Source organism: Lepus europaeus, chromosome 5 (genome assembly GCF_033115175.1).
Source record: "Lepus europaeus isolate LE1 chromosome 5, mLepTim1.pri, whole genome shotgun sequence".
Classification (NCBI taxonomy): Eukaryota; Metazoa; Chordata; class Mammalia; order Lagomorpha; family Leporidae; genus Lepus; species Lepus europaeus.
The window spans coordinates 79,519,112-79,537,441 of record NC_084831.1 but is presented as its reverse complement, the minus strand read 5'-3'; the positions used below and the strand labels follow the sequence as shown (position 1 = coordinate 79,537,441).

The 18,330-nt window shown below is 35.8% G+C and overlaps 1 protein-coding gene across 6 annotated transcripts in view; it reads left to right on the top strand.

Annotated features, from left to right (window-relative positions):
• COL24A1 (collagen type XXIV alpha 1 chain) overlaps nt 1-18,330 on the top strand; it is a 421,092-nt gene that overhangs the window by 129,968 nt on the left and 272,794 nt on the right. For all 6 annotated transcript variants that reach the window (XM_062191650.1, XM_062191653.1, XM_062191654.1 and 3 more), the window contains exon 20: nt 3,011-3,064. In XM_062191650.1, the coding sequence (XP_062047634.1) occupies nt 3,011-3,064 (54 nt within the window). The remainder of the gene's footprint in view (nt 1-3,010; nt 3,065-18,330) is intronic.

Below are 18,330 nucleotides of genomic sequence, written 5' to 3'. Positions count from 1 at the left end.
CAATCCAGCTCCCTGCTGATGGCCTGGGAAAACAGTGGAAGATGACCCATGTGCTTTTGACCCTGCACCCACATGAGAAACCTAGAAGAAGCTCCTGGATCCTGATTCAGATTGGCCCAGCTCTGGCCATTGTGGCCATTTAGGGAGTGAACCAATAGTTGGAAGTCCTCTTCCTCTGTGTCTCTCTCTCTTACTCTGACTCTCAAATAAATAATAAATAAATCTTTAAAAAAAAAACACTTTTTCCCCCCATGAAAGAAGTCACAAGAAATGTTGAGTTTCTTTTAAGGCAGAGAATAAGAAATGATGAGAGTGAGGCTTTTACTTGCTCATTTTATACTTTCCTGGACTATTTTTATACTTTCCTGGACTATTCTAATAAAAAAAAATTGTGTCTCATGTCATCATGGAATGCTTTGGTAGGAAGATAATTGAGCATTTATGTTTGCTTCATCAAACATTTAAAAAATATATACTTTTGGCTGACAACATGATAGGGACTCAGGAATTATTATTAGTGAGATGGTCATGTATTTAGTTTACTTTTTACTTGCTTGTATCTTATTAATAGGAAGAAATATAGATTTTTTGACCCATAAACTTCCCTTGTTATAGAAAGATACTTTATGCTTACATAGAATTAGTTATTATATTAAGAAACTGACTCTGACACTTGTTTATAGAAGTTAGTGCCTACCTAAAACATATTCATAAAAGGGTGTTTCCCATTTCTTTACCCTATTTTTACTTTTCTGTCATGCAAGATATTAGTGTTACTGACACTGTTTCCAAGTGGGTCCAAGTTGTAACATGAAAGAACATTTTTGAGATATAAGAAAGAGTATCCTGATCTGGATGGTTTTTACATTACAGAATAGGAAAGCTTTGCTCTGTGAGTATTCAAAGAATACACAAAACAACCACTCTGGAGTTCCTTGGAAATCTTGTTTCATTGAGGCGTAAAAAATGTCCTTTTTACTTTTTAACTAGACCTTTCTATCACTTGTAGAGTTTTACAAAACAAAGAATTATTCTGAAGAATGATTATAATTATTCCATAATTTATATTTTTAAATATCTGACTGTCAGCCAACGTTTCTGAAGACAGAGGCCTTTTTGTGTGGTATTTTTTTTTTCCTTGCTGCTTGTAAATTTAGGGTTTTGGTTGAATTTTGCCACTAGAGGGCCTCATCTGTGTCTCTCTGAGAGAAGTGCTTGTCCTAAGGATTTATGTACTGATTCTTATGGATCACAGTGTTTGTTTTGTTTCTTTGAAAAAAGGGAACTTAAGTGGATCTTTGCATAATATTTCATGAACTTTCTTCAGATTTGATTACAGTGATTGTATCATACTGTTTTATGTTCAGATACCTCAGCACTGAGAATGTATCCAGTGCATAAGGGAAACTGTGTTTATAGGTTATCTCATGTTGTATCTTCAGATTTATGTACCTGGGACCAACTTAAATAAAATTCTAAGGTCACATAGAAATTTTACATAACATAAATAATGAATTCAATAGTTTTTCTTATGGAAACAAGAATATCATTATATTCAGGTCTTCCTTATTCCATAATTACACCTCTTTTGAACAATACCAACTTTCTCTAGTTTCAGAGTTCATATAAACCTCTCTCTCTCCTCTCACTTTCTTCTCTATTCCTGATTTCACATCTGAAATATGAAAGTCAATATATTGAAAACCAAATTACCCCCCCCCCCCAAATGAACAAAGAAACAGAAGAGGTAAATTGCACCTTAGACCATTTGGACCTAATAGACATCTACAGAACCTTCCATCCAACAGCTGCAGAATACATATTCCTCTCAACAGCACATGGAACATTCTCCAAGATAATTCTATGGTAGGTCACAAGCAGTTTCAACAAGTTTAAAAGCATAGAATCGTACTGAATATCTTTTCTGAACACAGTGCAATAAAATCAGAAATCATTAACAACAGAAGCTTTTGACAGAATCAAAGCAATCTGAGAATTCTGTGTCAGCAAGGGGCAAGAATGTGAAGAAAAGATTAATGATTGTAAAATCGGTTAATATGAATGAGTACTCTCTTTGTGCTGGGCATTGTGCTTGGCACTTTACATATAATTAACCCTCAAATTAACCCTCGCAATGACTCTGTGAGAATGTTAGTACTATTGTCAATAATTGTAGGTTATTGATGAGAAAAGTGAGGCATAGACAGATTCAGAAACCAGAATTTAATCCAAATGAGTCTTAAATACTAAATCAGGCCACCAAAAGTATTCAAAGGGAGAGAAAAGTTGTATTGACAATCCTAGGACTCTGGTTATTTATAAAAGCAATTCCTCATTTGGATGATCACTACTTCATGAGGTTCAGGTTTATTGTCTTATATCTGAAAGAAACACAATTTTTTACCTTTACTTGAGCACTTAATAAATATGTTTGTATCTCTACTTTATGGGATCAAATATATTATATGAAAAATATTGCACTTAAATAAGTTTTGGGCCGGCGCCGTGGCTCAATAGGCTAATCCTCCGCCTTGCGGCACCAGCATACCGAGTTCTAGTCCCAGTTGGGGCGCCGGATTCTGTCCCGGTTGCCCCTCTTCCAGGCCAGCTCTCTGCTGTTGCCCAGGAGGGCAGTGGAGGACGGCCCAAGTGCTTGGGCCCTGCACCCACATGGGAGACCAGGAGAAGCACCTGGCTGCTAGCTTCGGATCAGCATGGTGCGCCGGCTGCAGCGCACCGGCCACGGCGGCCGTTGGAGGGTGAACCAACAGCAAAGGAAGACCTTTCTCTCTGTCTCTCTCTCTCACTGTCCACTCTGCCTGTCCAAAAAAAAAAAAAAAAAAAAGTTTCACAATGATGAGGGCCATAAATTAAATCTCTGGAAAGGCATTAGAACTTTGTTTGACATAATATACTGTGTGCTGTTTGCTTGCCATATGCCTGTTTTCTCTTTTAATTATGGTTTTAAAATTAATGTTTATATTTTTGTTCCTACCCTTTCTCCACCTAGGGTCAACCAGGTGACCCAGGATCTCAAGGACCACCTGGCCCTCCAGGACCAGAGGTAAATATTAGTGGAAAGATAATAAAATTGAAACAAAAATAGTGGAAATTAAACTTAATTGGTAAAACATGTTTTTACATGGGAGGCTGTAGAAAGAGTCTCTTTAATGTTTATATTTGTACAAATAGTTTGTACTCATTTTTTTTCTGTTGTGTCAGGAGGTCTGTAGCAGTGATTTTAAGGGAAGAAGGTTCTAGCGACATTTTTGGTCTTAATTCAGTCACAGCTGATATATTTGTTCTTCATTACTGCTATTAATGACACATACTTAGGACTTGAAATCAAATTTCAAGACAAAAGCTCCGCTGAATTGTTAAAGCAAAATGCTTCCAAGACTTATTATATGCGTGCATCATGGATTCTCATATTTCAGAATAAACATAGTTAAGTCTATAGTACGTGTATCAGATTTGTTTGTATATTCTTTAAACTTTTGACTTTGACTTAATGCCTGATACAGAGCCACTTTCATTTCTGAAAATGGACATGGACATAGTCTTCTCAGATGAAACACTTAGGTTTCGTTGAATCTTTTAATGCACCAAAGATATTATATATGGATATAAAGCTTGTGAAGCTCACTCTAGTTTCAGAAAATATACCTGTAGGTAAAGGTACTTCCCAAAATTCATGGAAAATGGAATTAAAATATAAATTTATTTGAAGCAATTTTTTTAAAATTCACACTTCATTTCTTATACTTATCTCTGTTGACCTTTTGAGGAACTCTCAAATACATGATTTCAAAAACAATGTTTGCACCAAAATAAACTTATTTGCATTTTTCCACTAGCATTTTGAAATACCTTCATTTGTGTACACACATACATATACATAAATATCCATACACAACTGATAGATTAAACCGTGAATCTGTGAAAATAAATTTGGCTTCAGAATAAATAAATCAGAGCCATAAAATCACCATAGTGGCAGAGCAGTACACAGGATTTATAGGAACTGATTCATTTCTCTCTCTCTCTCTCTCTCTCTCTCTCTCTCTCTCTCTCTCTCTCTCTTTCTCTGTAAACTATAAGATCTACTTCTTACTCAATGAATGTCTTGTAGTGTTGGCTGATTTCTTTAATGAATATGTATTCTTATTTATTATCTAATCTAAATATACATTGGAGGTGGGTGTTGTGGAACTCCAGGGCAAGCCACCACTTGGCACATCTGCAACAATATTGTACTGACTGGTTGTGTCCCAGCTACTCCGTGCTTCTGTTCCAGCCCTGTGCTAATGTGCCTGGGAGGCAGCAGATGCTGGCCCAGGTACCTGGAAACCTGCCATCCACATGAGATACCTGGATAGAGTTCCTAACATGTGACCTCAATCTTGCCTAGGCTGCTATTGTGGGCATTTGTGGAGGGAAGCAGCAAGTGGAATCTCTCTCTTTTTCTCTCTCTGCCTTTCAAATAAATAAATAAATAAATAAATATTTTAAAACCAAAGAAAAATGCAATGAATATTGATAGTTCAAAAATTTAAAAAAAAATTGCTTTGTTCCTGGTCTTATTGATAGGGATGTAATAGGGAGTAAAGCACAGCAGGAGATTCATAATTTTGTCTCTTTGTATGAACCTACATTCTTTTAATAATTTTTAATGAAAAATTTTCTGAAATAGTCTTTTCATACTGAAGATACAGAATCTAATTGAACTTTCATTTTATTATGATAACTGCAGTTGCAGGTGAATTTTGCCCTGGAAAATTCTTTGTAGCCTCTTTGCTATCAGTATGGCTTGGAATCATTTTCTTCTTTCTCATAAAGCTTGGTCAAGGGATGTATTAGCCATATTTTTCATTCATTACTTGTTCTTCCAAAGTTGTTTCTCTTTTCTGTTTGCTTTGAAACTTGTCACCAGTGGAGCCGGCGCCATGGCTCACTTGGTTAATCCTCCACCTGCAGTGCCGACATCCCATAGGGGCGCTGGGTTCTAGTCCCAGTTGCTCCTCTTCCAGTCTAGCTCTCTGCTGTGGCCTGGGAGGGCAGTGGAGTATGGCCCAGGTCCTTGGACCCTGCACCTGCATGGAAGACCTTTCCCTCTGTCTCTCTCTGTCTATAACTCTACCTGTCAAATAAATAAGTAAATAAAATTTAAAAACGAAACTTGTCACCAAACTTGTCACCAATATTCAAGGCATTATGTAATTGTCTTTGATATTTGCATGAATACAAGGTCCTGAGCCGTTACCTCATACCTGTTCATCCTCTTCACATTTCTTAAATATTTTCATAGGAATAAATATGTGACATATATTATCTCAAGAACTGGTGCAAGGTTGTTTTGGGAAATGACACCTAATCCAAAGATCATAACTCTTCATGATCATAAAAATATGCTACTCAACCATATATGAGGCAGCATTTTTTCCCAAACTCTTCTTAACATTAGTCTCTTAATAGAATTTCCCATACATAAAATCAAAATAGGATATTTAATAACAAAGGACACCTGGAAATTTTGGACTTACCTAGTGTATAACTTTTCTTGGGTTGAGAATCTTATATGTTGTGTTAAATTTAGACTTTATCCAATTGACATATCCAAAGATTTCTTAAGAAGGTATGGAATTATCAGGCTTGTGCGTTACACTTATGCATAGTTGCAGGGGTTAAAGCAAAACAGAATGAGGGATACAGGGGTGAAAAAAGACAATCCATACCATTGTAGAAGGATTATGGCAATTGAACAGGGGAATAATGAGGAAGTTCTGTGGCAATACAGAGGAAAGGACGGAAATATCACGTATAGCACTTAAACATACAATTCACTTCATTCTGTTTGTGAAAGAGAACATTCTGAAACATTGAATAAAAGCAGAGAAACAGGAACAGGGGATATTGAGGATGGTTTGAAATAATGCTTTGGTTATGAATCTGTTGGGACTACAATGCTTGTAGAATGTAAGAAAATTAATAAATGTACAGATACTATAGACCTAAATCTCTGAAGAATTAAGTAGTTTACAGATACATGTTTATATTGCCATCCACATAAAGGCATTAGACAAAGCAGTTGTAATAGATGAAGTCATTTAGGGAGAGTTCATGAAACAAGATGCTTTGTGCAATCACCTGTTGCCTCTCAGGGTGCATATTAGCAGGAAACTAAAATCGGAAATGAAACCAAGATTCAAACCCAAGAATTTAGATATGGGATGCAGGCTTTCTAAGTAACCTTTTAATTGCTAGGCAAAATGCATGCCCCACAATTTTTATCTCTTAATCATTATTATGCTTTCAGTAACATTCTTTAGCAAATGCCATTTGGGGATAGTATATGTCAGTGGCAGGTTAAATTTATTCATGGCTACTGCAAGATGCAGAATAATAATTATTTTCTATAGAACTTTATTAACATCACGTCTATGTCAGGCAGTTTTGGTGGTTGCTGTGATAAAACCTTATACAGTGAAAAACTATGTGGACCAAGAAATGAGGAAAAAGAAATTGCACGGTGCCCAACAGGCAGACATTTCTCATCACCAAGTCATTATAGTTATTTAACTATAAAATGAAATGTTTTTTAAAAGGACTCCATAAGGAGAGCCATATTTTAAGAAAAACACTGCATTAAGCAAATACTGAATTTTTAATGATATATTTCTAAATGAGTTCATTCTTCCAGAAAAGTTTGAGAAATCATTCGAAGACCAAAACTATGCTTGAAAATGTTACTTAGAGAAGTGCACTATCCTCCCTGCCTTGCCCCCCTGACTTAGCCCCCTATTCTTTAGTGCTCTTGCTAACTCCCAGAGAGTCAGCCTCATTCGTTTCTGATTTATTCTTCTTGTATGTGGGGTGTGTGTGAGTGTGTGTCTAAGTGAGCAAATATGTCTTTTTTTCCCTTATTGGTACTTTTTTCAGACATAGAAGGTTATATACCAAAGATATTATTTTACAATTTTTACTCTTATTTACTTAAAAATGTATTCTGGAAATCATAGTGAATTAGTTCATTGGGCTCTTACTCAGTTTTCCAGATTCACAGTACTTTACTATGTTGATTTATCATAATTTTTTAAAATTTTCATTTAGTAAATATAATTTTCCAAAGTACAGTTTATGGATTACAATGGCTATTTTCCCCCCATAACTTCCCTCCCACCCGCACTCCTCCCATCTCCCACTCCCTCTCCCATTCCATTCACATCAAGATTCATTTTCAATTATCTTTATATACAGAAGATCGATTTAGTATATATTAAGTAAAGATTTCATCAGTTTGCACCCACACAGAACATAAACTGTAAAATACTGTTTCAGTACTAGTTATAGCATTAATTCACATTGGACAACACATTAAGGACAGTGATCCCACATATGGAGTAGGTACACAGTGACTCCTGTTGTTGACTTGACAATTTGACACTCTTGTTTATGGCGTCAGAAATCTCCCTAGGCTCTAGTCATGAGTTGCCAAGGCTATGGAAGCCTTTAGAGTTCGCTGACTTTGATCTTATTCCGATAGGGTCATAGTCAAAGTGGAAGTTCTCTCCTCCCTTCAGAGAAAGTTACCTCGTCCTTTGATGGCCCATTCTTTCTACTGGGATCTCACTCACAGAGATCTTTCATTTAGGTTTTTTTTTTTTTTTTTTTGCCAGAGTGTCTTGGCTTACCATGCCTAAAATACTCTCATGTGTTCTTCAGCCAGATCCGAATGTCATAAGGGCTGATTCTGAGGCCAGAATGCTGTTTAGGACATCTGCCATTCTATGAGTCTGCTGTGTATCCCACTTCCCATGTTGGATCGTTCTCTCCCTTTTTGATTCTATCAGTTAGTATTAGCAGACACTAGTCTTGTTTGTGTGATCCCTTTTTATCATAATTTTTTCAATCATTGTTGTATGTGAGGTAATTTAGATTGTTTCTGGCATTTTATAATTGCAAACACTGCCTCAGTGAATACACATTGTGCTTCTGTGTTTCCATACGATTAGAGGTATATCTTGATGGTAGATTCCTAGAATTGGGATTGCTGGGTCAAAAGAAAAATGTATATCATTTTTCTAAATTGTGTCACATTCCTCTCCAAAAAGTTATAACAATTTACATTCCTATCAACATTTTTCTAATTATGAAATTTCTCCAGTTATGAATGAGAGTGAACACTTTTTCTGAATTTAGAACTGTTTTATTATTTGCCTTGTGAATTCTTTTTAATGTCTTTTTCCCATTCTTCTATTGTACAGTGGATCTTTTTGCTCTAATTGTTTAATAATTATTTTTATTTTAAGGAAGCAAACATTTACCTGTGATAAATACTGCAAATATTTGCCCAGTTTGTCATTTATATTTTGACTTTATTTATGGTGATTTTCTGAATATAAAAGTTTTATAATTTTATGTAGATTAATTTGTTAGTCTTTTTGATTGAATTTGAATTTTGAGTCATTGTTAGAAAGCCTATAAACCTTTATTTATACCAAAATTACAAAGAAACCACCCATTTTTTTCCTCTAGTACTTTTTACTTTTTTTATATTTGAGTCTCTGGTATATTAAAAATGTTTTTATTGTGAGTGAAATGATATATATATTTGATTTTATTTTTTACCAAATGATTAATCAGTTATTCCTCAACAATTTAACAATCTATCTTTGCTTCATTGATTTTAAAATACTTTCTATATCATATACTAAATTTCCAGCATTCTTGGATATGTGTCAAGACTCTGTTTCCCTTTTTTTAAAAAATTTATTTAGGTTATACAAGCTTCATGTATTTCATATACACATATTTAGGAACATAGTGACACTTGACACTGTACCCTCCCTCCTGCCTATACTCCAAACCTTCTTCTTCCTCCCTCACCTATTCCCACTCTTAATATTTACAAAGATCTTTTTTCAGTTTATTTATTGATTGTAAAGTTAACCATACACTAAGTAAAAAGTTCAAAAAATAGTAAAAAGAAAAAAAACATTCCTCAGTGAATAGACAAAGGCTGTAAACAGTCATCAAATTTCAAAATGTCCATTTCAATCCAACATTTTACATGCTCAGTACTCTGTTGGTACTGAACATTTACCTGTCTTTTCAGAACTGGCTTATTTCACTAAGTATAATGGTTTCCAGTTGCATCCATCTTGTTGCAAAAGACAGGATTTAATTTTTTTTACAACTGAGTAGTACTCCATAGTGTATATATACCATAATTTCTTTATCCAGTCAACTGTTGATGGATATCTGGGTTGATTCTATACCTTAGCTATTGTGAATTGAACTGCAGTGGACATAGGGTAGAGATAAGCTTCATATGCTGATTTTTTGGTTTGGGAAAATTCCCAGGAATGTGATGGCTGTGTTATGTGGTAGTTCTATATTCAGATTCTGAGGTAACTACATACTGTCTTACATAGTGGCTGCATCAGTTTACATTCTCATCAACAATGGACCAGGATACCTTTTTCCCCACATCCGCACCAGAATTTATTGTTTTTTAATTTCTGTATGAGAGCCATTCTAACTGGGGTGAGGTGAAACCTCATTCTGCTTTTGATTTGCATTTGCTTGATGGCTAGTGATCCAGAGCATTTTTTTCAAATGTCTTTTGGCCATTTGAATTTCCTCTCATGAAATATTCTTGTTCAAGTCCTTTGCCCATTTCTTAATTGTTTTGTTGTTGTTGAATTTCTTGAGTACTTTAAAGAGTCTGGATGTTAACCCTTTATCAGTTGCATAAATAGCAAATATTTTTCCCCTTTCTGTTAGTTGCCTCTTCACTTTGCTAAGTGTTTCTTTTGCAGGGCAGAAAATTCTCAGCTTGGTGTAATTCTGTTTGTCAATTTTGGCTTTTATTGTCTGTGCTTCTGGGGTCTTTTCCAATAACTCTTTGCCTATGCCAATGTCTTGAGAGTTTCCCAAATGTTCTGTAGTAATTTGATAGTATTGGGGTGTAGACTTAGGTCCTTATACATGTGGAGATCCAGTTTTCCCAGCACCATTTCTTGAAGAGACTGTCCTGGCTCTATGGATTTATTTTAACTCCTTTGTCAATGATAAGTGGATTGTAGATGATGGATTGATTTCTGGAGTTTCTGTTCTGTTTCGTTGGTCTGCCTTCCTGTTTTTGTGCCAGAACCAGGCTGTTTTGATTATAACTGTCCTGTAGTGTCTTGAAATCAGATGATGTGTTGAGTCTAGCCTTGTTTTTTGTTGTATAATATTGCTTTAGCTTTTCAGGGACTCTTTTGTTTCCACATGAATTTTAGAATAATTTTTTTCTAGATCTGAGAAGAATGCCATTGGTATTTTGATGAGGGTTGCATTGAATCTGTAAATTGCTTTTGATAGTATGGACATTTTGATGATGTTGATTCTTCCAACCCATGAACATGAAAGATTTTTTCCATTTTTAATGTCCTTTATTTCTTTCTTTAATGTTTTATAATTTTCATCGTAGAGATCTTTGACATCTTTGGTTAAATTTATTCCAAGATATTTAATTCTTGTACCTATGGTGAAGGGGATTGCTCTTAAAAGTTCTTTCTCAGCCATGACATTGTCTGGGTACACAAAGACTATTGATTTTTGTGTGCTGATTTTAAATTCTGCCACTTTACCAAACTCTTATGAGTTCCAGTAATCTCTTAGTGGAGTCTTTTGGATCCCCTGTATATAGAATCATGTCATCTGCAAATTGGAATAGTTTGATTTCCTTCTTTCCAATTTGTATCCCTTTGATTTCCTTTTCTTGCCTAATGGGTCTGGCTAAAACTTCCAGGACTACATTAAATAACAATGGTGAGAGTGGGCATCCTTGTCTGATTCTGGATCTTAGGGGGAATGCTTCCTGTTTTTCCCTATTCAATAGGAGGCAGGCCATGGGTTTGTCATAAATTGTTTCGATTGTGTTGAAGAATATTTCTTCTATACCCAATTTGCTTAATATTTTCATCAAAAGGATGTGGTATTATGTCAAATGCTTTCTCTGCATTTACTGAGATAACCATATTTTTTGTTCTTCATTTTGTTAATGGAATGAGATATATCACATTTATTGATTTGTGAATGTAGAGCCATCCCTGCATTCCAGGGATAAATGCCATTTGGTCTATGGAATGATCTTTCTGATATGTTGTTGGATTTGATTAGTTAATATTTTGATAAGGATTATAGCATCTATGTTCATTAGGGATATTGGTCTATAGTTCTCTTTGTTGTATCTATTCTGGTCTAGGAATTAACGTGATGTGAGAATCATAGAAGGAGTTTGGGAGGATACCTTCCCTTTCAATTGTTTTGAATGCCTACCTAGAGACTCAGCTACACCCTGTACCCTCTCATGTAACTTCTGAGTCCCCATGGTTTCATACAAGAGGCTCTCACATCACTACTGGGTGCATAGGTTTTGCTCTGCCCTGCCAACCTGTCTAATCAAAGAAAGGCATATGTTCCCCAAGCCAACTCTGCCTAGGGTTCTTAATCCCAGGAGCATGTGGTTTGTTGGGAAGCTGGGGCAATTCATAGTCATATGTGGCTATCCAGCTACCTGTCACTCCTCTTGGCTAGGCCGAAGTCAGTGGAGATGCAGATTTTGCCCTCCACTAGAGTTGCTAGATCACACATGTATGCAAGAGCCACTGGCTGAATGTTTCTCCCTCCCCACTTCTGCCACCAGTACTGCTGATAATATGGCATCCTGTCTCAGTCAGTTTCTTTGCACACATGCAAAAGCTTACTCAGCTGCTGCCCATACCCAAAATGTCACCTGCCCACCTCTCAGCTGCTGCAGTCACGTGTTGTGTCCGTGTTCATGCTGCTTGTCTACACCTTCTACACAAGTCCATGGTGTTCCTCTTGTAGAATTTCCTGTGTGATTTTCTCTCCAGTTGTCCCCTGAGAGTATACTTCCTACACTTGTTTTTTGTTTGTTTATCCCTAGCCTAGCACAGTATGTGGTCTTTTTACTAGCTCTATAGTTTTTCCTTTTCCCAATTGTTACATACTTGTAAAGTCTACTCAGAGCTTTTCATGGCTTGATAGCTCATTTCCTCAAAGTGATCACTAGAATTTTATTGTATAGATTTACCACAGTTTATACATATGTGGACTGAAGGACATCTTATTGGCTTCCATGTTTTGACAACTATGACTAAAGCTACAATAAGTATCAACAGACAGGGTTTTGTATGGACATAAGTTTCTGTCTCTTTTGGGTAGGTACCAAGAAGCATGATTGTAAGATCAAAATATATTTAGTTTTGTAAGAAACTGCCAAACTGTCTTCCATCTTGACCATACAATTTTAAAGTGAATCTACCAGTAGTTATTAAAAGTTACTGTTGCTCCATATTCTCATCAGCAATTTGTGTTGTCAGTATTGTGAAATTTGGCCATTTTAGTGGATGTGCAATGGTACATTATTTTAATTTGCTTTTCTCTGATCACATATTTTATGGAGCTTACTTTATATGCTTTTTTTCAATTTGTATATCTTCTTTGGTGAGGTGTCTGTTAAGGTCTTTGGCCCATTCTTTAATTGCTCTGTTTGTTTCTATATTGCTGAGTTTTAAGAGTCCTTTATCACATACAAGGATGTCTCAACATTTTTGTGGAAAACTAAAATTAAAGGATGTTTGGTTTGGCACAACTTTTTGAAATCCATGCAATGATTTAATAATATACATTTTCCATGAACATTCTTAAGTACTCTCATATGTCTTTTGAAATTATTTTCTTGCTGTCTCTGGGCTTGTCTTTTCATTCTCTTAATGGTGTCTTTTTCAGAGTGGAAGTTTTAAATTTTAATCAAGTCCAGCTTATCATTTTTTCTTTCATGGATCTTACCTTTGGTATAGTATCTAAAAAGTCATTACCATACTCAAGATTATCTAGATCTTCTCATCAGTTATCTTTTAAGTAGTTTACAATTTTGTGCTTCATATTTAGGTATATGGTACATTTTGAGTTAACTTTTGAAAAAGATGCAAGATCTGTGTCTAGATCCATTTTTATTTATTAATAGAACAGGTTTCATGAATTTCATTGATATGATTACATGAATGTAATACTTTCTTCTGTCATTCCCTCCCTCCTACCTTTCCTTCATCTCTTTTAATTTTTTGTGATAACACACTTTGAATTTGTGTTATAATCACAGACTCAGTGTTCTACAGGGGTGTAGACAAGGAATATAGACAACAATCAGATCACAAGATGTCAGTTTAATTCAATATACATTAAGGCTTTTTCTTTTATTATTCTCTACATTTTGGCTACAACCAATCAGAGAAAACATGTTTGTTTTTTGGTGTGTGTCTTATTTCACTAAGCATATTTTTTGCATGTATATATCCAGTTATCACAGTATCATTTATTGAAAACACTAAATTTTCCTTTTTAAATTTTTTAAATTTTTTTAATTAAAAACTTTTATTTAATGAATATAAATTTCCAAAGTACAGCTTATGAATTACATTGGCTTCCCCCCCTCCCATAACTTCCCTCCCACCCGCAACCCTCCCCTTTCCCGCTCCCTCTTCCCTTCCATTCACATCAAGATTAATTTTCAATTCTCTTTATATACAGAAGATCAGTTCAGTATATATTAAGTAAAGATTTCAACAGTTTGCCCCCATATAGCAACACAAAGTGAAAAAATACTGTTGGAATATTAGTTATAGCATTAAATAACAGTGTACAGCACATTAAAGACAGAGATCCTACATGATATTTTCTAAAAATTGATTAATTTTCTATGCCATTTCCAATTTAACACCAGGTTTTTTTTTTCATTTCCAATTATCTTTATATACAGAAGATCGATTCAGTATATAATTAGTAAAGATTTCATCAGTTTGCACTCACACAGAAACACAAAGTGTAAAAATACTGTTTCAGTAGTAGTTATAGCATCACTGCACATTAGACAACACATTAAGGACAGATCCCACATGAGTTGTAAGTACACAGTGACTCCTGTTGTTGACTTAACAATTTGACACTCTTGTTTATGGCGTCAGTAATCTCCCTAGGCTCCAGTCATGAGTTGCCAAGGCTATGGAAGCCTATAGAGTTCGCCGACTTTGATCTTATTCTGACAGGGTCATGGCCAAAGTGGAAGTTCTCTCCTCCCTTCAGAGAAAGGTACCTCCATCTTTGATGGCCCCGTTCTTCCCACTGGGATCTCACTCACAGAGATCTTTCATTTAGGTCTTCTTTTTTTTCTTTTCCATGGTATCTTGGCTTTCCATGCCTACAATACTCTCATGGGCTCTTGAGCCAGATCCGAATGCCTTAAGGGCTGATTCTGAGGCCAGAGTGCTGTTTAGGGCATCTGCCATTCTATGAGTCTGCTGTGTATCCCGCTTCCCATGTTGGATCATTCTCTCCCTTTTTGATTCTATCAGTTAGTATTAGCAGATACTTGTCTTGTTTGTGTGATCCCTTTGACTCTCAGACCTATCAGAGTCATCAATTGTGAACTGAAATTGATCACTTGGACTAGTGAGATGGCATTGGTACATGCCACCTTGATGGGATTGTATTGGAATCCCCTGGCACATTTCTAAATCCACCATTTGGGGCAAGTCCAATAGAGCATGTCCCAAATTGTACATCTCCTCCCTCTCTTTTTCCCACTCTTATATTTAACAGGGATCACTTTTCAGTTAAAATTTAAACACCTAAGAATAATTGTGTGTTAATTACAGAGTTCAACCACTAGTACTAGAACAACAACAACAACAACAACAACAACAAAATACTAAAAAGGATAAAGTATTACATTGTACATCTAGAGTTATGGGACATGTACTCCATAGAATACTATACAGCAGTAAAAAAACAATGAAACCCGGTCATTTGCAGCAAGATGGCGGAATCTGGAAAACATCATGCTGAGTGAATTAAGCCAGTCCCAAAGAGACAAATATCATTTGTTCTCCCTGATCGGCAACAACTAACTGAGCACCAAAGGGGAAACCTGTTGAAGTGAAAACACTAAATTTTTCTATTGCATTGGCTTTTTCTTTGATGAGAGATCAGTGGTCTGTATTTAAATGGGTCTGTATCTGGTCTCTCTGTTCTGTTCCATTGATTTGTTTATTTCTTTTATAAATAGCACACTTCTTCGTGCTGCAAACTTTTAATAAATCTTCAAGGTGAATAATGTAAGTCCTCCAACTTTTTTCTTCTCCTTCAATATTGTGTTGGATAATTTGTATCTCTTCCCTCTCAATACAAAGTTTAGAATCCATTTGTCAATATTTCCAAATAACCAGCTGGGATTTTGATTGAAATTGAATTGAAGCTATAGTTCAAGTTGCAAAGAACTGACATTTTGACAGTATTGAATCTCCCATGAATATGGAATATCTTTTAACATCTGTAGTTCTTTGATTTCTTTTATCAAATTTTTATAATTTCCCTCATATATATTTTACACTTATTTTCTTGAGTTTATACCTAAATATTTTATTCTTCTCCTCTCCTCTCCTCTTCTATCCTCTCCTCTCCTCCCCTCCCTCCCCTCCCCTCCTCTCTTTCTCTCTTTCTCTCTCTTTCTCCCTACCTCCCCCCTCCTTCCCCCCTCATCCTTCTTTCTTCTGATAGTAACGTAAATAATATTGTGTTTTTAATTTCAAATCCCATTTTTTCTATGCTGTTATATAGGAATGTAATTGACTTTTTATATTAATCTTGCATCCTGGAGATTTTGGTATTTTTCTGATTTTTATATAGCCAATCATGTCATCTACAAACAAGACAATTTTACTTCTTTTTCCCGATCTTTTTGTGTCTTATTGAATTAATTAGCAAGAAATTTCAATATGATGTGAAAAGGAGTGGTGAGAAGGAATATCCTTGTCTTGTTCATAATCATATCTGATCATTTTGATTCATAAAATTATTAAGGGCTATAACTTTTTCTAATTACTAGGTTAAATTTATCCCATATATTCTCATATGGCATATTTTATTACCATTATTTTTTTGCTATTTAAGAATGTATGCCCCTAATCATGCAAGGGTTATTTAAATAAGCAGTTTTTAAAATTTCCAAGTAAGAGAGTCTTTTTGGTTTGATTTTGTTAATTTTTTATTTTGTTTTGTTGTGATAAGAGACTGCTGTCCTATTTTATAGAATTTACTGACATTTTCTTTTGAGATAATATGAGATCACAGTAAAATGTGTATAACAAGAAGATATATTCTTATTAGTTATAAAGTTTAATATATAACAATTTTCTTTATTGATTATTATTTATGTCTGCTGTATTTTTACTTATTTTTCATCTACTTAATCTGTCTAGGTTGATAGGACGGACTGTGACCTCTATCAAACTATTGCACTTGAGGTCACAACTGATCCTCATCTTCTTTCTCTTCTACTATCCATTTTAAATTCCCCTCACCCTCAGCTATCACATTAGCAGGTCTTGATGGCTTGGCTGATAGTATAACATACATATTCATTACTAAAGGGTTTGTAATTTTGATCAGGAGGTGCCCATTCTATAACCTGAATGCCACATGTATTCCTCTGATTTTTACTGTGTAAAAGCAGTCTTGCCTCCATTTGCTTATCAGGGTCAATTAGCCTTGCTGGTAAGATGAACCCTCTTTTAGTTTGCTCATATCTGGTCATAAAAAGTTCAAAATTGTTTGGTGGCAAACATAAATTTTAGTGAGACCTTTGTTCCACTTCCTGTCAGGAGAAAGCCCCATTTGTGTAACAGGATTTCCAATCCTGTACAGTCCAGGACTATAACAGAAAGCATAAATTATAGTGTGCCATTAGGAGTGATGGTAAAGAGGGCCATGGCTGCTTTATATGCCTTGGTTTCCTGATTAATGTGTTCTTCCTACTGGAGACACAGCTCCAACAGGGGTAAATGATTTTAATCAATATACTGTTAATGTAACCAATACTCTGTGGAGTTACATGTCTGTAGATCAGGCATTATGTAAGTCCCTAAATAGTAGTGCAGAAAGGCAGACTCTTACCCAAAATAAGTACCTGTTTCTGTGAGGATGAACAGCTAATACTTCTGGATTGGAAAGGACCCAGAGTAATAAATTGGTCATCATGTGGTTGATTCTTTCCCTCAAAGAATGATACCACATTGGTGACTCTGTGGTTTCCACTGCTGAGAATTTGGACTTACAGAGGCAGCAGTAGCTACAGGAGCTTTGATATGTGATCTTCTAGAAAACACAGCCTGTCTTGCTACCATGTCAGTACTATTTATATACTACTCATGCCAGGCTGATGCTGGCCAATGATGAAATCTAACCAAAGTTAATTGACCAAGTCTTCTTGTGTATTTGTAAAAGCCTCCCAGTATTCATTAATACATGATTTTTTAAAATGTACAATTCCATTCATAGGAATCTATCTCAGATCTCTTTGTCTCTCTTCTATTTGTTTCCCTTTCAGGTTTCTAACCAGATGTCATGTCATTGCTTACTGACCCAAATCTGTATGTCCTCACTTCAGGTCACTTTTCTTTTCACACAAAAGAGGATGATCTGGTACCCGGGTCATTTTCTCCTCATTAGATTTCTTCCTTTCCACTATTTTTCAGTGCATCCTGTTACATAATTGTTGTCCATTTTGTTCATTAACACACACTTACCAAGCTGACCCAAACTTAAGCCATGTTCAGGATTTTCCTTCTTGAGCTGATTGTATGAGATCTGCCTGTCCACCCTGATTCTGACTCCCATAGGTACAAAGCAGAAGAAGGAAAGGGGAGCAACTCTGAGGGGTAACATGGCAGTCTGAGCTGCCTATTAAAGCAGCTTACTTGTGCCCCTTGTTCTGTTTGACTTCAGAGCTGGATATAGCATCCCCACCTATGGTGGACTGCTGCTTGGTACCATGTGATTTTATGACTAATCAGTTATGACAGAACCCAGGACATAATGGGAAGTTCTAGGTATGTGGTCACTTGATGCCCCATGGTCAAGTGTTTTCCTCTACTGTACTGTATAGTAGCATCAAGATCTGTTTCTCAAAGAGCATATTATTTTCTGCTGTTGATCACACGGCCCTACTCCAGCATCATGTCTCCCTTATGGGGGTTTACCATGACCTGTACTGCAGGTTTTCCCACCCATGACACCTCCAATATTTGCTATTGATTGCATTAAGTGTTCAAGGCTTCTTCTTTGCCTGTTCTGGGTTCCACTCAAAGCTAGCAGCATTTAGGGTCACCTGTTCTATGTGCTGTAGCCATATTACTAGGGGTGGGATATTTTGCTCCTCACAAAGAGATATGTCCTTCCTTTTTTGTGTTGGAATTTTAT